At 38.7% G+C, this 19,920-nt stretch overlaps 1 protein-coding gene and 1 long non-coding RNA gene across 7 annotated transcripts in view; one reads left to right on the top strand and one right to left on the bottom strand.

Moving 5' to 3' along the window:
- The window catches only part of LRMDA (leucine rich melanocyte differentiation associated), an 864,979-nt gene that overhangs the window by 132,884 nt on the left and 712,175 nt on the right, over window positions 1–19,920 (bottom strand). For 4 of the 6 annotated variants that reach the window (XR_012905545.1, XR_012905546.1, XM_075934703.1 and 1 more), the window contains one exon: window positions 259–346. Coding sequence is in view for 4 of the 6 variants with exons in the window: in XM_075934703.1 (XP_075790818.1) it covers window positions 259–346 (88 nt within the window). In the remaining 2 variants the exon portion in view is untranslated. Of the gene's footprint in view, window positions 1–220; window positions 347–19,920 lie in introns of all 6 variants that reach the window. The other 2 variants (XM_075934701.1, XM_075934704.1) reach the window with 1 other exon arrangement.
- LOC142830364 (uncharacterized) lies at window positions 17,367–19,144 on the top strand. The gene is made up of 3 exons (XR_012905547.1): window positions 17,367–17,496; window positions 18,709–18,848; window positions 19,025–19,144. It is a non-coding gene; the product is annotated as an uncharacterized LOC142830364 (long non-coding RNA).

Below are 19,920 nucleotides of genomic sequence, written 5' to 3'. Positions count from 1 at the left end.
TGACGTGACGAAGAGTCCTGTGGCACCTTATAGACTAACTGAAGTGTAGGAGCATAAGCTTTCGTGGGCAAAGACCCACTTCGTCAGATGCATGACGAAGTGGGTCTTTGCCCACGAAAGCTTATGCTCCTACACTTCAGTTAGTCTATAAGGTGCCACAGGACTCTTCGTCGCTTTTGCAGATTCAGACTAACACGGCTACCCCTCTGATACTTGACACCTTGACGTGGTTCGTAGCAATCAAAGTTTGGTTTTTACCTCTGTGATTGGTGAGATCCCTGGATCCTGAAGGCAAAGGCGTATAGTGTGACTCAGGGGAGACTGAGGCAGCATCATTGGAGGAGGCCTGGGTGATAAAACAGATACATGTGTTATCAACACTCAAAGGAAAGTCAATGATTAAACTAGGAGGAGCTAGATGATGCGATTACACAGACTTGACAGTCATATGTAGCACTGATAAATAATCATGTTAGAAAACATAAGGATTTAAAAGTTAGTTGCCAATTCTCGAAAGGCAGTAGGAGCCCTAACTTTTCCTACCGTGATACGAGAATAATGTCCTTAAACAAATTCTCTCACCTGCATCACCACTTTAGAAAACAACACTTCTATTAAGAATCTTTGGCCCACAATAAACATTTTATTGTTAGTTCAGTGCAAGTGCTTTGGCAAGAAAGTCATCAATCAGCCAATACTTTCCACAGGATAGGAAGGTAGATTTAATTATCACCTCTTTTTTGAAAAGAAACACATTATGCACTACTCATTGCCTCAGTGGGAAGATAGAGGGTTATGTCACAAAAATGCTCATAATGTATCATGCAAAAGAAATAAAATAGGAATAACCACCTGTATCAAAAGTTTAAGACATCTGAAAAGTCTGATTGAATTAAAAAAAAACACCTAATTTAATACAAGGGTTCGAGAAAAATGATCCTATCCAACACAATCCCAAAGGTTCCCCACAATAAAGAACATCAGATGTTATTCCTTTGTTATCCAAAGGAAACATAGAGGTGTTTAAATCCAGAGCAAAGTACATTTTATGCAGTGAGACAGGGTTGTATCCCAAGAGAACATTATAAAGGCCTACACATTACAAAGGCCAGAACAAGGCTCTATTTATGCTTCCAAGTCACAGGGCAGCAATGTTATGTTGTTGGAATCAGATCCTAAAGCAAAAGTTAGGTCTTGTTTATGAACATGTATCATTCCCATAGAGTAGTCCTTAAAAAGATGCCTTGGCAGCACAGTAGCAGCATTTAGTGTTCACATGCAGTTAATCTCCAAGGCTTTCATGTCCTTTCCATGTTAGTTAATATGGTGGAGATGAAGCACTTAGTTTTCACCACACTGTTTTTCCTACCACTACAACAGACTCGTCTAGATTGAAAAATCAGACTGATGATTTCTAGAGAAGACAAAACAAAGGGGAAGAACAAATACAACCATTAAGCTTTTTCTTAAATCCAATGACAATGTATTGTTTCATGACTCATATCAGCAAAGCCACTGACAAGAGTAGCACTTATAAACTAAACTAACCCAGTCACTCCAGCACTCTGACACAGACTTTTTTAATTGGACAGATTTTAATTTTTATTTTTTTTACAAAGGTTGATGAGCATATAAACTTTAAAGTAAAATGGGAATACAATGGTTTGGCTCAGCAGGTCCTCAAACAATTGGAAACACTGATTCCATGTTGTTAAAGATTACCAGGAATAATACCATGATTGACACTGGTTTAGAAATAGTAAGAAAAAAAATAAAAAGATAATATATTCTGGTTAAAGCTTCTGAATACTTAGCATCTATAAAAGTCCAAAAACAATGACAAACAAAAGGTCTCTAATACAGTTTAAAAGGTAAGTGACTCAGTGGATTAACACACTAGCCTTTCACCTCTGGAGACACATTTTCAACTTCCACATGAGGTCTTATATTGGAATCATTTTTATGGTCGCAGCTTGGACCCTTCCAGAAATCTAGGCACATCAGAGAACCGTTGCCGTATTTAGCACAAAGGAGATCTTATGACAGATATAGGACTCCTGAAATAGCAAAGGCATTACAGATCACGACTGGAAGTTTTTAGCTAATTCTTGCACAGCTTCCTCTCCCACTCCCTCTGCCGGTTCAGAACTATTATATCCTCCAGCTACATGAGTACAGCGCTGAAAAGACTAAAAGGTATAGGCCACATGTTCAGCAGCCGACCAGTGTAACTCTATTGACTTCATCTGAAAGATGCACATTTACACCAGCTGAAGAAACAGACAAAAGAGTTCAAACGTGCAAGAAGTCAATGTGAGCAGAAGGCATTCACTATGACACTTCACAGGATCAAGCCCCCCAAAGACCAACCCACTGATGCATGCAGTAAGTCCAAAATGTGAAATGTAGAACATGTCCCTTACATTATCTTGGCCTGGTAAAACTGTGTAGGGTAAGAAGAACTGTGAATAGAATTCATTTAATATAAGGTCTTTTCCCCAAAGTCTCTCCAAAAACTCAAAATGGAGGTGGCCTCATATACTTTCAAGATGTTATCTGTCTATTCAAGTACTCATATTTGGGACGCTGATAATAGTGAAGGTTTCTCTTTGGTACTTTTAATCTCAATTTAGGCTGTTGACAGTTTGATGATAGCTTTTTCCTAAAATTACTGGAAGAAATTGCCTTTTCAGCATATACCACTGGCTGAGCAAAACTCAAGAGCGTCTAAAAAGGATATTGGAGTGAAGGGGCAATTTAGCTTTATTTCCAATTTTTGGAAGAGCAAGAAGAGGAATATTTTTTTTATTGACATGTTGCTGCCATTTTATGTACAGTATATAATTCCCTGTCAAGTATATAACAGTTCTCATTACTTTTCTGCTAAGCGTTCAGTTACAAAAGCATTAATTCCATGGAATACTATACATTGAGAGTGTTTGGCACAAATGTCAGCTGACTGAAAATCAGATATCAAGTTTTCATATAAACTTGTGGGCCAATGGAAGCCACAAATTCTCTTCTTATTGTTTACTTAAGCTATTTTCCAAAGTGACTTGCATAGATTTATTATTCTTAGTATTCACAAGAATATTTTGATAGTGATAGGAGTTACATATGAGAATTCTTTTGTCAGATAATTCTGCTATTTGCATGTCAAGTTCTACTTACAGTGCAAAAGTGATCTTTTATGGACATAATTTCCAAAATAGCTTAAAGGGAAAAAATAGGTAAAGAATTGAGATTTTCTGCCCACCAGGAAAAATCAAATGGTTTGATAAAATGTTTTAGCAGGTCACTTTGATAAAACTATTGGGGAAACCTGACATTCTCACAGACTTGACAGTTGTTTGAATTCTGCAAAACAGGTATGGGGTATATATTCAAAACACGTGAGTAATCCAAAAGACGTAAATAGGATTACTCAGGTGCTTAAAGTTATGCACATGCCAAATCAGGATCTGAACTATGCTTTAAGAATATCCCCCAGAGTTCTGTCAGATTAGAAACTGTAAAACTCAACTCTGAAAGCCTAGAAGACTTTTGTCTCTTATTTTATTTAATCAAATATCTTTACCAAAACTACATACTTCCTAGAAAGGAGATATTAAACAAAAAGCACACTTGTAAATTAAAATAGTTTTGGCCATTTTAATTGGAAAAATTGAAATTGTTAATGAAATTTTATATTCTGTTGAATCACATGGATTGATTTTATATTCTGTTGAATCACATGGTGCTGATTTGTACATTATACTGCTGCTGCCTAATGAGACCGGTCAGTATTAGTATCTTGCACATAGTGACCATTCCTATCCTAGTATGTCTCTATTTTCTATCTTGAAATATTTATCTGTAATATACAAGCGATCGACTTCATTTCTATGACATGTCAAATTCTTCACACACACACACACACACACACACACACACACACACACACACACGTTCACCGATAACTCTAATAGTCACTAATACATTGTATCTGACAAATTTTATAGCCCCGGAAGAAGAGCAAGTTGGCATCCTCTCTTAAAAGAATTCAATGCATATACAGAGCACTTACGAAAAGACATGGTTTATTAAGATCATTTTGCTAACTGCACAAGAAACTGACTTCCCTAGCTGAATATATTAAACTCAGGCATGCTTTCCATTGAATATTATTGACAGAAATGTTAGCTCTAGCAGGCATTTTCTGGACATTACAAGATCAGACCAAACAGAGAGATGGTGGAGAGTGTTGGCATGTTTAAAATGAGATTGGGTAGCTAACTAGTTCATTCACTTAAGAAAAAAAAAAGGTCTAAGAAGCTATAAATCTACAATGTAGTTAAACAAATACCCTAAAAGACAACAATTCCATGATGTACTCACAATCACTCAGCTCTTATTGTGTACTTATGCCACACTTGCTCATCATAAAATGAGATACTGTACATAGCATAGCAAAGTTGGAAACAGTGCTGTCTAGTTTCAGAAGCTTGTATTTTTTCCTTATAAATGGGGAAGGGGCAGAGGGGAGGGAAATGTAGCCTTTATCTTTTCTCATCAATAAATAGGAGTTGATATATATCTTGCCATATTAATACAAATCAAGATATATAAGTAGACCTCAATATTTCTCTCCCTTACGTGTAAATACAAACACACACACACACACACACACACACTCAGCTCAGGGTGATAAACCTCACAAGTATGTGAACTATATGTCATTGACATTTACCCATCAAATATGAACCAAGCATAGCTTTTAGAAAGTGGCATGACCTGACGAGTGGTATATGAATTGCTGGTTATCAGTAATAGAGTAAGTTAGAAGAATTAAGAGTGTAGAATTTTATAAGAAATACAGGCTATAGTCCAGGACAAGTTACTCTTGTATATCTAATTTGAATGTCAGGCAAGGAGGTTTTAAAGCATTTAGGGATACCTAAAGGCTCCCTCTATCCACTCCTATGTATTTTCCCCCTCAGACTAAATATCCTCCATTTACTGGCATGATACAAGGCCCATCTTTTTAAAAAATATTTTTGAAACAAACATTGTTTGTGTTAACATACAGAGAAAGTGTGATCTTTATTTTCTCTGTGTTGCATGAGTAGCTACCATTCTTGTGGATTGCTGTTCATTTTCATACAGTGACTCACTGTATTTAACAACACTGATCAAATCCATCTCCTGTGTCAGATCAGTGCCTTTTGTCATTTGAAAATAAAAATAAAAGATCATATTAGATATCAAGTTGATAATACTGTATTTCATCGTCAAACACAAAACTTAAGTTCATTAGAGAAAGTCTAAGTTTCTATGACTTTGTTACATCCACTACAAAGAAAAACAAAAAAGATGAAGAATGCACAAAATCACTGAATCACCTTGTTTCTGTATTTATTATCCATTTTCTCTCAAAATGTCTCTGATCCATAAGAGAAACCATAGGATGATGCTACTATATATAAAATGGGAATCATGATACTGAAGTCCTTTGTAAAGAACTTTAGGATTTACTTTATGCACTACAGCAGTGCAAGGTATTATATTATTACAAGTAAGGATCAAGTCACATTTGCTTTTTAAAATCCCTTTCTTTTCTCTTTCAATGTTAAGGTTTCTGTCGTAAATACACTTAAATATTGTACTCAGGACTTGACAAAGGAATATTTTAGCAGATATACTATTTTAAAATTACTATTATTATTATATTATCATTGCCTACATAATCATCTTTTTACTCTGTTAGAGCCATTCTAACATAGAGACTCTCTTACTGGACATTTGCACAAAACTGGATACCATGGAGTCAGGATATTTGTTGAGCGGTGGTGTAAGGGATCCAGCAGCTACTATATCACAAAAAATTAACATTACACAGAGTCTGTAAGTATCCCACTTAACAGGTAACATAGAACTTCTTAAAACTTTTGCGTTTTTTTGGGGGGGGGGCCATAAACTTTAATATTAAGTCAAGAAATATACTGAAAAGCCGACAGTTTTATTTTTCACATTGAAAGAAGAAAGAATTAAGGAAACGTTAAGAACCAAAAAGGCCGGGCTTCTCAGAAGTCTTACTATTTAAAGCAGGCTGGGGAAGGTCTTATTCACCACCACTCCACTGTGAACTAGGTTAAAGGTCAGAGAAAGGTCAAATTGCTGCCCATGACTTATACCAAAACCCTGTCATGTTTCAGAGAAGCCAACAGGTGGCATGGCATGACTACACAGGGAAGTTTGCTGTGCTTAATGACATGGGAAATATTTTTCATGCAGAACTTGTATCTGCAGATCCCACTTCAGGGGATGAGTGTTGGTAAATCTGTAGCATAAATTAGAGTCATCTTAATTACGAAGAAATACCAGCCGCATGGCATTATCACAAGTTGCCTGATCTTTCCCAGCTTAATGAGATGACCTACTTACCCCACACAAAAATAGTGACTTGTTTCAAAAGCTGTTTTTAGACATTTGACCAAGGTAGGGAACAAACAGGAGATGAGCTAAAGGGGTAGGTGGGTGAAAAAATGCATTGCCTGCTTTGAACGTCTTAAGAATGCTCATGTTCTACGCAAACTGTGCTTGTGGTATTTTCCTGACTGTTACTAAAAGTTAGGATATTTTAATATTTAATAGAATATTTAAGAGGCAGGACTGCTAGATGGTTTCAACAAAAATACCGGACACACTTGACATTACATCACAATCTACATTACATCTCATTTCGAAAACACTGGATATTTATATTTTCTCATTTATATTTTCTCGATTTGTTTCCCAAACAGTACTGGACTGTCTGGTTCAAAACGGGACATCTGGCAACCCTATTTACAGGACTCATGCAAATAAAGGTTCAGGATTTTTTTCCTTTTAATTAAATATAGCAACAATGGAAATGTTCCTTTAGAGTCATAGGCAGCCTGTCTGCTCTTAGCGAGGACACTATTTTAGTCTATAATTAGAAGCATTGTATTATTAGGGATTAAATTTGAAATAGAGAGAAATGATCTATCAATTTGATTACATTATTCCTAATAATGAACAGAATTCATGAGACAAGAAAGAAGGGCGGATGCCAGTGGGATAAAGGCTTTACTCTGTGTCACTTTATTCATGCGTAACAACCTGAAACTTTCAACGAAAAAGCTTCAACCACATCAAAAGTCAAGGCTTTTTTTCAGACTGGTAGATGAACCATATAGTCAATGATGTAGAGAAAGAGTTATAATCTTCACATGTACTGATGTGAAGTTAAAGGAAGGCAAAAACTATTGGAGTGACACTTTTGCACCATCCAAGAATTAAGGAATCAACCATATTTTGACAGATGACTACCAAAGCTTCGGAGAAATTTTGGTGCCCAATTAAACTAAAAATAAAATATGATGTGTATATCTATTTCCTGAATTCTCTATACAACAGGGTCAATCCAAGGTATAACAGTGCTGCAAAATAGTTGTTCCACATAGTGGCCGGATATGTTGCATATCTACCATATGGCAACCCAATTTATAGGAACCAATGGTTTAAAAAAAAATAAATAATCTTGTTATTCTTGGAAAGCAACCATTTTTCTTCAGATGCTGGTGGAAGTAAAAGGTGGACTGTAATTCAGCTTAGCCAGTCCCCTTTGAATCATGGTTTGAGAAATACCAAAAATGAAATAATTCTTCCATCCAAATTAAATATTGCTACTGATTTTTTTCCCGTTAAAACTTGAATACCTGAATAATTAAATAATGGCAGAAGAAAATATTGCAATATTTCAGACATTCATCAGTTTAATGAATGGCAGGAGTATCTCATTTATAATCAAGAGTGGAACTTTGATTCTCTTCTGGAGAATTTTCTCAGGTTACTTTCATATTTGATGCTATTAATAATAAAATGATTTATTGTTGGAAGACAAAATTAACAGTGATTTTCTGATCTGGGGTTGGCATTATAGCTCTGATAACTATCACCAGAAAAAGTAACTGTTTCATGTATTTATATAAACACAGGGTCTAGGTTAAATGCATATTCCTCATTTTCATGTAGAGGAGGCAATTGCTAGATACCAAATACAAAGTTGCAAGGTTAGGGAGGTTGGGTATAACTGGATCAAAAATGTAAATGAACATAAAGAGAATTCTCTCTCATTTAAGGCTTAATTGAGTGTAATTGATATGTCTGGTGTGCTGCCAAATCCAAAGATTGTGAATAGTACCTAATATATGGACATTATTTTTGGACTACTGAATGCCAGAAAATAATGAGCTGGCATTCGGCTTTGGTGAATCAGACCCTGAATTTTCATCTAAGAGCGGTTTTGAATTATTACTGGAGATAAGGTGTAAATGTGCAAGGGAATTTTATCCATGTTTCTTCCATGAATCATAAATGAGGGAAAAATTATAGTCTAAATTGCACTTAAAAGGAATAAAGTCTTTTCATGTCATCCATGATTTATCAAAATGATCTCATTTTAAGGGTACTGTGGTGTATCTTGATTAATAACATTAGTGAGCGTGATGAATAGCCTCTTTAATGGTAACACAGAATTTATTGGCAAAATCCCTACTACCACCAAAAAGGGTGGGAAGTAAAATATGCAGTGGATAGTTACTTGCAGATACAGCTTATGTAAACTCTCTCCAACGTATTTAGCACTGAGGGGCCCTTTGATATTTATTCACCTGAATTTATGTGTTGGCAGTGGACAAACAATTTATTGTCAACCCCGTTTTCAAAATGAATAATGAATTTTACCTTCTGCAGCAGCTCAAACCGCTAAGTAAAGTCACTTGGTTACCAGTTCACAGCAAAACAAGTTGAACTGTGAGCATACTGTAAATGGATGTAGTGTATTCAGGTCTTTCAAGCTACCTCTGAAAGGGGGTATATTACCTTTCAAGAACATTGGTCCCGTCCCCTTACGACCTATTTCAATATCCTCTTCACATTTTGCTTTAATATCCTAAATGGTTCCCCTTCCCATTGCTCCCACCCACCCCTCTTTTTTTTAAGCTGCCCCAGTCTGCCCTAACTAATTTCCTTTTGGGCTGATAGATCAGAGGCCTTCCTACTACTATTCCTTTTAGACCTGTGAAGCCCTCCTCGTAATCCCGCTGCTTGTCTACAATTAATCTTTCCAGTTTCCACATTATTAACACTACCACCCACAGACAGACGATGCCTGAGCCTGGCTGGATACGAGCTCCCCACTGGAGCATCAAAGATGTCAATCACACGCTAGTCAGAAAGTTGCCTGCTGTCAACATCAGAGGTTTTCATCCTCTTCTACCCGCTGATCAAACATTTTTCTTCAGAAGATTAATTCAAAGTCCCCACCCATTTCCTCCCATATCCTCTTTCCCTTTTAGGTTTACTCAATGATCCATCTTCTGTATGAAAAAGGAAGCAGTGAATAATAGGAATCTTTTCAAAACAAAACTTAGGCAAAAGTAAATTTAAATCCCAGCTGTTATCAACCTTCCCCCCCCCCCCCCCCCCCCCCACCATTTAAACACCTTAAAGCAGCCTGGATTAGGCATAGCCTGAAATGACTTTCTTTGATCAAAGGCCCCAAGACTTTACACAAATATAATCACAAGGCAATGACTGTTTCTAAGCCGCCTGAATTGATTTGTTTTAGTGTAACATATAGTACATGTATAATAATAGTGTATTTGTTTCCTTGGCTTTCAGAACCTCTTTTTTCAAACTATAACATACTATCACTTGAAGCCAAGTATTTTAGGAATTATATTTAGCCCTTATTGTTTTCAAATTGAGTTGAATGGCCAGAAGAAACTGATTTTGATATGCTAGGATAAAGAATATTTGTTTTTAGGGTTTTAAATATATATATATAAGGGCACAGGCAGTTAGGGGAGATTTTCTTATTCAGCTGAAGTTTAAGTGAGTGGGTTGGGGAGAAAGGAGGAACAGTTCTCAGCACTGTAACCTTCTCAGTGCTAATACACTGGATTCTGATATTTTCATTCATGCTAAACAGAGCCTTACTTCTCCAGTAGTTCAATACCATGAATAATAGAAGCTGGTCTTATAGAAAGCACTATCACTGCAGGGTCTGGTGGCACAATGTTGTCAGTTAATGGGTAAGGTAGATATATGAGAAATTAAATACAGTAAAATGTCCTTGTAGAAAGCAGACCCATTTATATAATCAGATATGGAGCATCTCTTTCTTGCAAAACCTGATACTGGATTTTAAAATAAGAATAATTGATTAGAAATGGCTCCAGATGCCAAAATGGATCTTTTAAAAACATATTTATACCCACAGGAGATAGATCTGAGATTAGAGTAATTATGAAATTGACACAATTCAAATGATCAGATGGGCACTTGCCAATCGTTGACACAAACTCAAGTCATGGTTCAATGATTTTCAACTAAATGGCAGAGGAAATAAAACCAAAACAGTCAAACTGTAAATTCTTCTGGAGTCTCAATTCTCTCAAGACTCTCATTCAGCTAAGTAGGAAAATTTTCCATTAGTGGCAAGCATTTAGGAGCCCAATGAAGTGCAGACTACATGCTATCCTTGAGTTACTTTTCCCAGTCTGGGAAAAAGTAGCCATTGCAAGAAATGTTTAACTGTGTGATGCACAAGGATTTTTTGTGTTGTCTTGCATTTTCTATTGGTATAACTGTTTATGTTCCTGGAAAGGAAGGTGAGAATGCAGCCTATGTGATGCTTTCATTGTACTTATACCATGCTTATATGCACAAATGTTTCAAAAATCCTAGCAGTGCATCTTAAAATTATTAGGAAAAAGAAGCCTTTGTGAACAGTTATGCAAGTCTTGCCAGAAATCCCAACTACCTTATAAAACTATTTTTTGAGGAGAACCACAAATGCATGTCCAGGTGGACAGGTGCAGTTTCCTCTCAAGAGCATTAAGCCTGTGCTCCCAATTTACTCTTACGTTAATTCTATCGTTTATTACATTTCATTCATCATACAACCATCTCTCAGGACTTAAAGAGGACATGCAGTCCTTTGGGGGAAAAAAACTCAGAGTAATTCAGAAAGAAGCTTCAAAAAGATGGATACGTTTCAAATGCGTACTGAATAAATTAAGAATGTGTAAGTTTTCAGTATCTTTTCACTCCATTCATTTTCCATAATGTTTGGCCTCTGTACCTTTCAACCATTATATCACATCTACAGATGGTTAGACAAATTCTTCTATCAGATGTTTATGTCCAAATTCCCATGAAGTAGATGCGACTTATGTGCACTGAGAAACAACCGGAGAGAGGATATATTGTCACCTCTATACTTTGCTTATGTTGGTACATACATCCTTACTCCACAATAGTGTGTTTTACACTATTTTCCTATGAAAAAAGCCAACCTAAATTACATTGCTTTACATTCAATATTACCTCATAACAGTCATTTACAAACCCTCTTTTGCCACTGCAGCGTTTAGCCATCCAAAGACCAATTTCATTTCCATTTAAGTCCAGTAGTTTTAAGTAAAACTTTATCTTCTGGAATCTGTGAGCTAGGGTACTTCTGAGTCTATATAATAATAACATATAGACTATATATACACACACATACCTATTTACACATGTATATCTATTGTATATATACACCACTACTGGGTTAAACAGATACAGAGAAATCCTCTATTTTCACGGAACTCCACTATATACTGTAGTTGACACCTGTCACTGCACTGAAGAAATCAAAGACCATCAGTCTATCTGTCTCTAGATGGATTTTGCTGTATTTGAGTTCAGTATAAGTGAATTCCTTTAGATACCATAAATATATCACAGTTTGGTCTTTGAAATACAGGAGGTCTATAAATTCTTAAATTCCCTTGCCCACTTGATTTCCAGGGGTCATCAAATGTCAACTTAAAACCAGCAAGGAAAATTGCTTTCATGGCTGTTCCACAGAAGAGGGCATATAACAGACTCCCATCTTTTCAGAATATAGTCAGTCAATGCCAATCTGGGTTGTGGGGTGTTTTGTATATTACTGTATACAACAGACCTAACTCTCGTATCTCACAATATCAAAGAGTTAGCTTTGCTTTTTTCCCCACTTTGTTAGGCCCTGCTTTCTCACTTTGTAAATTAATGATTTTTTTTCCTTCTGACATATGAATGATAAAAGGTTAATTGACGTGAAAATTAAAGCTCGACCCTAAAGGTTAAAGGTTAACATTAGTTTGGAGTCTATTATTCAGCTATGTTGCTCTCCTGGCTTAACAGACATGGAAATTAAGAGTTTGGGAAGGTTAAAAAGTGCTTTTAAGTCATCTTCCTACTGGCATGTGGGAAGAAAACTCAGTTGTCGCTAAGCTCCTTGTCACACTGCTCAGTCAGCAGAAGGGGGCGCTACAGCGTAACCTATTTAAGATGCAAATAGAGTAACTTTTGTAGCAGCAGATTAAAGCATGCATTTTATTCGCTTGGCATGCCCACAGTATACTGAACGTTGGAATCAGGCTTGTCACTGCACACCGCAGGTTATTAATAGCTCTCAGAACAGTGTTGCTAAATGTGCAAGTTAAAAAAGCAAATAAACAAAAATGGATTTATCGGTGGTATTTGTTTGCTGGCAGAATTCAGCAAGGCCTGCCTTGCACAGAAGATTTGTTAATTCAAGACCACTGAGGCTCAAAGATTTTCATTTTTATGCCTTTGATTGACAAACACCTACTGCAGTCAAAAGTTTCCCTCGTTAAAGTGATTTATAAACCTAGAGAGACAGTAATTATTTTTAACCGAGGCAAACAAATATAAAAACAGGACAAAATGGAGAGAATCTATGGAACATGACAACTGCTTTCTAAAGGGTCTTTTTGGATTCTTTTGCTTTGGTGAACAACCAGCATGTGAGAAAAGACAAAATCTAAGTCTTCTACAGGACCAAATCAACACATTGCCTTGTGGCTTTACACTTTATTTTCCTACAGTGTCAGGTGTTAGACCAGTAAGTGAGTTTCCTGTCCTTCTCCTCAAGCCAGTTCCTGTTTTCTTCATCTCTATCTCTCGGAGACTCATCAAAAACGCGATTTAATTACATCTCAAAAAAAGAAAAAAAAGAGTGTAAACATGACTCCTTTTTATCTCCTGATACATCTGGACAAGTAGACAATGTGCTAAAACAAAATAAATCTGCCCTGACAGTCACATCAAAGGGTTCAGCTAGGGGCTTGCAGCTACTTAAGGCACAGGAATGTTGTTGCTAAGCATCGCTCTACAACCTATCAGTCCCTTAAAGAAGAGCTTTTTTCTTTCAGAGGGAGATGAGGAAAGCTCCAGAGTGGGAACCAGACTGCAAAGGGAGATTGGGGATTTTGGAGGATTTTGAAGCTTAAAGTGAATTGTGTGAAGAAAGGGGTTTTTGTTTTGTTTTGTTTTGCCTCTTGACACACAGTCTACTTTTTTGGAGGGAGGGAGAGGGAGAGAAGGAGGAGGTGAAACATATGGATGAAACATCTTTTTAATTTTCCCCTTTGGATAAGGATAGGATATTATAGACTTCACTTTTTTTTTCAAATCCCTGTCCTTCTAGTACTATGTTCAAAACTGCAACCAAAAACAAGGAGACAGGGCTACAGAGCTGCTGCTTATTGAAAGCATATTGCAAAATGTGAGTCTAGCTCCCGTTTCGATCAAACATCAGATAAATACACAACTAAACAGAGGAATTCAGCTGAAATGGAACTGTCTAATCATCTTATTATACACTAAAAAGGACACATATGATTTGATACTCATTTGTTTGCAAAAAACTATTCCCTTTACGGAGGAACCCTGGCTTAATATATTTTTGCCTACAGCACTGAGCTCAAAAGGGCTGATTTCTACATGTGCTGAGGATCCACAACTCCAAACAGAGTCAAGAGCCAAGAGTGTGCTGGAAAAAAAAATTAAGATTTTTTTTTCTAAGCATAGCATTGGCAAAATGGGAAATTACCAATTGCACCAAGAGCTTTAATAATGCTCCCTAATTTACGCTATCAGATCAAGAAACATACATTCATGTGCAGATAGGCTATCCAGCATGGAAAACACCACCTACAATAAATATTTTCCACTTTTGAGTCACCTATGGAAAGTTTACCACCACACTACCAAAGCGAGATCTTTCCTGGTACCACTAAGAGGTAAAAACGCTGTAAAGATCTGCCTATGCCTTTAAAAAATAACATTTTAAATGTAAAAATGGCCAACATCTCCCTTTTTATGAATTAAACAAAGAAAATTCTGAAACAGCTTCATTCCCCATGCAGTGTAGCTATCAACATGAGCAATTACTGAGCTAGCGATATTGCACAAATAAATAACACTTAGCATTATCTTCAGCACTATCATATTTATTAAACAGTGACTGAGGGCAGCAGTAACCATTTTTACTGTCCCATATAGCTCTTATTTTCTAATTAAACAGGAGGTTATTTCCACTGCTAACACAGCCATTTGTCTTATTTGAGTATTACATAATATTTTTTTGCCAGCCAAGCCTGACTCCGAAAGCAGTGTTCTGTGTGGTGTAGTGTGCCCCAAGTTGCTTTAATGTTTGGTAATCATGGAAATGGGCCATTTTGTGGCATGCTAATAAATAAACTTTTTGCAATTTCTCCTAAAACATGATAAAGCTCATACTTTGTCCTACCCTCTAGCTTCAATACAAGGGCAATGAGCTGTATTATTGAAGATATAGGTCAAGCAAACCTGACGATTTCAATCCTGTGGGAAGCTTTAGAAACTGTTGTCATATTACTGAGATCATTCTGCTGCTCCTAATTATTCCTCTTGGTTGCTTCACATTTCAAGTGATTTCTCTCACACTTATGTCAAAATTTATAAGCTGCTCTGTGTAACAACACTACATTATTTCCTCACTTGTTATGGTAATATAGAACAGAGACTGGGAGAATGCTTTAATCTAGCTGACAAGGATAATGTAGTCTAGAAATGTAATAAACTTTTGTATTTTACCAAGGGTTTCCCCCCCCCCCAGAAACATTTCATATAGACAGGCAACTTAAAAAAAACTTAATTGCTACAAAAGCTTGAATACCCTCTTCTCTCCATTCCTTTTTAAAAGGGAAAATGTTTCAGTGTGAAAGTATGCGCCCCAACAATTCATGCCCCCCTTGCATTACCAGGTGTGATAGCTATTGTGCAACATGCTCTTGACTGCAGCGTAAAACTAGTTATTATGGTAATAAAGTGATTTTCATGAGATCCATGCATGTACCAACAGTGCACCAAATACTTGATATCAGCACAAATGCGGCACTTTCACACTCCAGTAATATAGCTCAGTCTGACTGGCAAAACATTTAAATTGAACAAAGCGTCTTCAGAGGGGTCGAAGATAAAATATCAACTTTACACATTACTTTCCCCTTCTAGTGCATTGCCCACCTCTTAAAGACAGCCAATATTTGGGGAAAGATGCCAAGTGAAGGAGATAAAATTGGCGGAGGGTTTGAATTGCAAAGCGCACTGTGGCTATGGCTACACAGCAGCGTTATTTCAGAATAACATAGTGCGCATCTACACTGCCAGCATTTATTTTGAAATAATGTTGAGCTGGAGAACTTCTTACTCTGACTCCTGTAACCCTCATTTCACACGGTGTAAGAAAAGTCAAAGGAAGAGTATTCTTGCTTCAACTACCTGCTGTGCAGACAGTGCCAAAAGCTGAAAGAAACTATTTCGACTTAAACTATGCAATTGACGCAGCTCAAGTTGTGTATCTTATTCCAACGTTAGCCCTGCTGTGTAGACATGCCCTGTGACGGGTGAGACTGAGGAGGCGGGGCTTCAGAGGGAGTACTCGTGATATTTGAAATGTCATTCATGGTGAAGAGAAATAGCAACAAAGATAAAACTTATGTAGATGGTCTACACTATGAGGAGCTGTAGTGGGTTGGAGTGGTCACCCACTGACTCCGAAGGGGAGGAGCCCCTCACAGACCCGTGGTGGGCTACACCTGGCCTTAATGAGCCACCAGGCTGGAAGCCAAGGGGCGGAGCTAGAGAGGTAAAAAGCCTGCCAGCCAGGCCAGTGAGGCACCGACTACTGAAGAGGTCAGAGGGCTCCCCTACATCTCAAGGAAGGGAGCTAAGGTGTGGTGAGGTGGAGAGCTGGTGTGGGCCACCAGGCCCCCTGCTGCACAATGGCCTAGAGGAACAGCAGAGGCCAGAGGGCTCCCCAGCACACCATGGAGCAAACACCTGGGGAGGTGGTGAGCTGGCGAGGAGTGGCCAATGGACCTGTGACTCCGCAGGAGACCTACGCGACTGCCAGGTACGCACTGAGGGGGAGGAGGAACGTGGCCCAGGGGACAGCATGGACATAGACATGCCCGGATCAGCATGTTTTGGGCTGGAGCCCCCGCTAATCCAGCAGCAGTAAACTGCTGTCTCTAGGGCCCTGGGCCGGGGCACAGTGGAGTGGGCGGGCCTGTGCCCCCCTGCCACCCACAGCTTGGGGGGTAGCTTCCCCCTCTCTGCCATTGCCGGCGAGTTGCCTGCAACCCTCCTGAGCAAGGAGGTCCAAGTGTACACGTTGTATAGAGTGCTTTCTTGCTGCCCGACCTGAGCTAGGGATGGGCTTATGAACTGATTTGCTTGCTGCCCCACCCTGACCAAAGGCTGGGCTCTGAACTGTTTTCCTGCAGCCCACCCTGAACCAGGGCTGGGCCTTGATTAACTGTCTGGCTCATAAACTGGTTTGCCTACTGCCCTGCCCTAATCCAGGGATGGGCTTATAAACTGCTACCTGCTGCCCCGCCCTGACCGAAGGCCGGGCCACAAACTGTTTACCGGTGGCCCGCCCTGAACTGGGGCTGGGCCTTCCTCACCACAGACTTGACAGCCCACCCTGAACTAAGGCCGGGCCTCGGCCTATCATTTGTTGGCCTGCCCAGATCCAGGCCTCCTTTGTTATTGGTTACTTTTGTCACCCCACCCTGAGGTAAGACCGGTGGACCCAGGATTGGTTATTTGATATGTTAATCCCCCCCCCCCCCCCCCAGAGGCTGATCCAGGTATAGTGGGTTGGAGTGGCCACCCACTGACCCTGAAAGGGAGGCGACCCTCCCAGAGCTAACCAGCTTACATTATCAGATAAATGGGTTGCAGTCATCCTGACATTTCCATGGTCTCTTCAGTTTGGTAAGCGTGATTCTGTGTGTCAGATGTTCCCACGTCCCCAAAAGACTTTCAGGCATCAACAAACATTGCAACATTTTGGCAGAATTGTACCAAAACTCCCACAAATCCCAAACTTTTTTTCCTTACAGCATGCTGACGTAACATTGTGATAATGTAATGGCCAACTCCACTGTAACTGGGGTAACATGGGAAGTCTAGCAGCACTGGTGGTAGTGACAACTTGATGGTTTTTTTCTTCTGAATACTAAGCTCACCATTCATATAGTGATTCTTCCTTGGCTCTGCATCATCAGAAGGCAAGACCACATCTATCAATCATCACCATAGGTATGTCTAGACTACAGGGTTTTTTTTTAAAAAAAGTGGCCTTTTTTTGAAAAAACTTCACCTGCGTCTAGACTGCTGCTGCGTTTCAAAATTAAATTGAAAGAACACAGCAGTTCTTTCAACCACGGAAAACCTCATTTTACGAGGAATAATGCCTTTTTTCCCCAAAGCGCTCTTTTGAAATAAGGCGTCATTGAACGCAAACTGTGCTTTTTCGAAAGAGAGCTTCCAGGCTTCCTGGGTGTCCTCTTTCTAAAAAGCAGCTCGCTTTTTTGAAAATACTGGTTGCTGTCTAGACCATCTCTTTCGAAAGAAGCTTTTTCGAAAGATTCTTTTGAAAAAGCCTCTTTTGAAAGAAGCCTGCATTCTAGACGTAGCCTAGGAGAGGCTGGCTCCCCCCTGGAGTCTCTTCTAAACCTTTCCAGATTACTGTACCCCTTTTAGTAGTCTGATTTGTCTTACATACCCCCAAGATTCACCTCACTTAAAAACCAAATGCTCACAAAAGCATCCATAAAAATACAAGTGTGTCACAGCACACTATTACTGAAATATTACTTACTCTCTCATGTCATCATCTTATTATTAATCAGTTGGAATATAAATATTGTACTTACATTTCAGAGTCTAGTATATGGAGCAGTATAAACAAATCACAGTCTGTATGAAATTTCATTTTGCACTGACTTTGCAATTGTTTTTTATGTGGTCTCTTGTAAAGCTGGGCAAATATCTAGATGAGTTCAGGTATCCCCTTGGCAGATAGCTGCATACTCCCAGGGCTACACAAACCTCTAATTGAGAACCGGTACCCTAGAGAGACTGCTTAAACATATGTTTTAGAGAATTCTGGTAAATTACTATAAACATACCTTGCCTGGACTGCACAACAGCCCCATCCCTTATTCTAAATTAAAGAAATGCTGGAATTTGCTCTGATAAATTACTGCAAAGTTCTCTTCAGAAGGTCTCCATTTCATTATTTATACTGATTAGTTTAGATGCTGTGATGGCTCTGGAGAAGCTCTTCCAATTTATAAATACTGCCCACTTACTGGGATGCTATTGTAGATTTTTACGAGAAGGTTAGACAGACGTTTGTCAGGGATGGTCTGGCTAATACTTAGTCTTGCCGCAAGTGCAATCCACTGGAATAGATGACATCTCAAGGTCCCTTCCAGTCTTATGATTCTATATTTATTGTGCAAATAGATGTTTTTCCAGACTGTCCTCTATTAAGTGAAACCGAAGCATGAAAGAAGCATGAGTCCAGATGATACACAAGGTGCTGTAGTCCAGGTCCTACAAAAAGGATGGAAGAACTTCAAAATTCCACCTAGAGACAAGAAAAGGTATGAGACCTAACTCCAAAAGGGGTGAACGCAGAGAGCAGAAAGGGGACAGTAGTGCAGCTCCTCTAAGCTGGAGAGATTCTTAGCAATAATTTGGTTAGGAAGAAGGCAAAATAGGTCTGCAGAGGCTTCTCCATCTTTGCTCTTGTTATCTCTCTCTCTCTTTCTGAAAACAGTTCCCTTCCCAATGTTACACTCACATGGTCTAGAGTGCATAACTTGGCAAGAAATCAGTGGAAGAGATGGAGTGAATGAGGGTGTTTTTTCCCCGCTGGGATTCTTCTTCTCCGTCCCCACCAAAGAATTTCAACTTCAACTTCTGCAGTGGAGCTCAAAGATAAGGAATGTTTGTGTTTTTGTGACTTTATGGATTTCTTCAGACATGATTTTTGTTTTTCCCTTCCTGGATCAGAGTTCCTAGATGATCCCAAAAACAGATTAGCAGGACTCTATATTTAACTCTGAGACAGGACCATTGGAGTTCTACTGGATCAGAAAATGTTCTCTTCTGATTTTCTGTTTCTGCAGTGGCTGGGCTGGAAAAAGACAATCTCTGTCTTCTGGATTTATATTGAAGAGACTCTTTCCTTATAAGAAAGAAAGGCAGAAGAGAGTTTATTTGAGAAACCGTATATCTCTCCACATGATGTTGTTATAACTGCTGTCAGCAGAGATAGTCAAGCTGATGCCTTTGGACTGTTTCTGCCCTGGCTGGGCTGGAGAAGACAATTTCTTTGTACAAGCAGCAGCTGACGGTGACTCCCGAAAGGTATGTCTACACAGCAGGACAAAAGTCGATTTAAGAGACGCAACTTCAGCTATGTCAATTGCATAGCTGAAGTCGAAATAGCTTTATTAGGCTTTTGGCGCGATCTACACAGCAGGAAGTTGGAGGAAGAACACTCTTCCTTCGACTTCCCTTACTCCTCATGAAATGAGCATTATAGGAGTCAGAATAAAAAGTCTTCCATCTCAACATCATTTTGAAATAATGGCTTGCTGGGTAGACACACGTTTTGTCATTTGAAAATATCGTCAGTTATTCCGAAACAACATTGCTGTGTAGACATAA

The sequence above is a fragment of the Pelodiscus sinensis genome, chromosome 8 (assembly GCF_049634645.1).
Source record: "Pelodiscus sinensis isolate JC-2024 chromosome 8, ASM4963464v1, whole genome shotgun sequence".
Taxonomy (NCBI): Eukaryota; Metazoa; Chordata; order Testudines; family Trionychidae; genus Pelodiscus; species Pelodiscus sinensis.
The sequence above is the reverse complement of the archived record's forward strand: the minus strand, read 5'-3'. Positions and strand labels throughout refer to the sequence as shown.